We start from the raw sequence: 2,645 nt of genomic DNA, 5'->3' as shown, positions 1-2,645 counted from the left end.
GAGGCCACCATCTTAAAATAGGAGCTTGAATTTGAATTGAGGGCCTCGAAGGGGGGGGGGTTACATACTGTATAATTGATCTGTATATTTATATGAAAATGGATGAAATGTCAATCGGAAAAAAATAAATGTTTAATGGAATTGAATTGACTTGAATAAAACATTCTTATTTTCTTTTCCTAAAAATCTTACTAATGAATGTCAGGTTTAAAACAAGGTAGCGCCATTGTGTTTTGAAAGTGGGATGGTAAAAAATGATAAATTTACCGACACTATGACTTCATTTTGATTCACCGAAGAGAAATGAAGGTATTCTAAAAACGCTTTTCCAATGCTTTATTTCTTCCTTTTACATTTTACAGCTGTTTAATCATGGGTGGAAATCCCAGGGGAGACGCGTTCCCCCTACCCAAAATAGTAGGGGGGACACAATATCAAACGTCCCCCTACTATTATTGGTCTGTTATGATGGAGAGAAATACAACATTAAAAATCGAAATAAAACATGTCTTTTGGTCGAACTGACCTACATTTGGGGTGATAACCTTTCTTTTTTTTCTTTTTTTTTTTGCTTGTCAAATTTTCCATCCCCTATGGTGAGAGATTCACCCTATTGTTTTACCCTATTTTTCGCTCAGACGAATAATCAAATTGGTTGTCGTCCTGTCCCCTATACCCCCCTACACACTCTCACTTGTGGCCTTGCTCCTATTGTACATAGTGTGCTAAGGGTCGTTACAACTGATGGGAGGTACTAGCAGAAGTATAGAGTAAAACTGCCAATCACCATACTAACCTATCTCTGATTAACACCCATTGAACTAAGTCTGAAAGCCCTGAACTGCTGAGCACCTACTGAATTAGAAAGAGTGAACACCCACACCCGGAAGGAAATCGACTGCTTAGCGACGTGAGCCCCAATGCATAAAATGTTTTATCATGGTAACTTTGCCATCCATGGTGACAATGCTTAACATCCAAAATCAGGGACTCCATGTGAGTTACTATCGGATGGAGTTACTGCAATAGCTACTTTTATGCAACGGGATAAGACCGCCCCTTCCTCCACCTCTTGGACATTATAGGTCCATGCTTGAACCCAGAGGCACCACTTACAATATACATTTTTTTATACAAGGGACCGCAAGACATCTGATCTTATATCATTAAGCTGTAAAATGCAACCTGGTCCAGCCGTTACTCAGCTGAACCTCCGGCTTTATTGGCATTTGTTTCGCACCTAGCTTTTCGCAAAGGATAGTAATGATTTGCTCTTTTGTGCATTGTGAGACACGAAGCAGACCGACAAACAACGATGCGCCAGATTGATCATGTTTAAAGACTGCAAATTTGGAACATACCTCGGAGATATTCCAGGATGAGAACCATCCGTCTATCTTAGCTTTGTTGGCATAGATGACATATTGGTCACTGTCTTCATGGTAGAAGATGTGGAGTTGCAAGCAACCGATGGGTATATACATCATGACACGGAAACTTTCAACATGGCGTACCATCACGTCGAGCCCAAAGTACTCCCCCTCCTTTTTCAGTTGATCTAATTCTGGTGATGACATGTTAAAGAAGAGGCCACCGTCTCGAAGATAAAGCATGACAAATCGGAACATCCTCGCATCTCTGTCGACCAGGTAGTTGCCAAGCGGATCGCGAGGAACGCTCTTCCTTCCGTCCAGCATCTTATCGAAGAAGGAGTCCTTTTCCCTCGTTGCCTGTTCAATAGTCATCCGAAAGGTCCGGCCACCAACCCTCAGACCGATCTCTCCGCGTGTCTCTTCTTCAATGGCTCTCTGAAGAGCAACAAGTTTGAAGAACTTAGCTTCGCACAGAAGCAAATCATATTCACAAAATCCAGCAGGAAGAACCAGTTCCCTGCATCTCATGAAATTGAGTACATGGCGAAAGACCTCTCCGTCCCGATCTAGAACGTAGTGTCCTTGTTGATTTATCGCAGACGCACCACCTTTCAGCAAGCTTGTGAAAATACTGTCCGGGTATCGTTCGAGGGTTGATTTATTTGTTTGGTATATCTTCCCACCAACGTTCAAAATCAAAGAATCTGCCATTTTCTTGATATCCCTGTGAACATAAGTTTTAGAATTAACTATAACGTTGATTTTTGGCGATGTCGTTCCCCGCTAAAACTTCTACAACATTTTAGACCTACAGAGTCACAAGTAATGACAACATCACCAACTACCAGGAGTAATGAAATAAAAATGTCTCGAGATATTGATGCACGTCATTACAACGAGTGCGCATGCTCAGTACACTGCACGCCCATTCTGACAAGGGTTTACCATAATTATAGTGTAGTGGGGAATCCCAGCAAACGTCTGTCGCAAGACAAGATATCGACACTGAAAGAATATCTTTATTTCACAATAAGGTTTTTTGGCTCAGCAGATTCAAGAACAGAAGAAAAAAAAATTAATTAATGCCCGTCATGAATAATAACAACAAGGCTTTGTCGAAAACTAGTGTATCAACAGGTCTGGAGTTTAGTCTTCGATTCTGGACAAACGGTGCATTTGCAATTTTTACCAGCTCTGAAACGAGGATGGAAAGCTGTTGTTACACCAATTATCGACAAACATTTATTGGTTGTGCTTTGTCATAAAGGGCAT

The 2,645-nt window shown here is 41.2% G+C and overlaps 1 protein-coding gene across 1 annotated transcript; it reads right to left on the bottom strand.

Annotated features, from left to right (window-relative positions):
• Positions 1-248: 248 nt before the first annotated feature.
• On the bottom strand, positions 249-2,286 carry LOC121429323. The gene has a single exon (XM_041626331.1). The coding sequence runs from the start codon at positions 2,082-2,084 to the stop codon at positions 1,167-1,169; it is 918 nt and encodes a 305-aa protein (XP_041482265.1). The 5' UTR covers positions 2,085-2,286; the 3' UTR covers positions 249-1,166.
• Positions 2,287-2,645: the final 359 nt, after the last annotated feature.

This window comes from Lytechinus variegatus, chromosome 15 (assembly GCF_018143015.1).
Source record: "Lytechinus variegatus isolate NC3 chromosome 15, Lvar_3.0, whole genome shotgun sequence".
Lineage (NCBI taxonomy): Eukaryota > Metazoa > Echinodermata > Echinoidea > Temnopleuroida > Toxopneustidae > Lytechinus > Lytechinus variegatus.
Note: the sequence above shows the minus strand (reverse complement) of the source record. Positions and strands in the feature narration are given on the sequence as shown.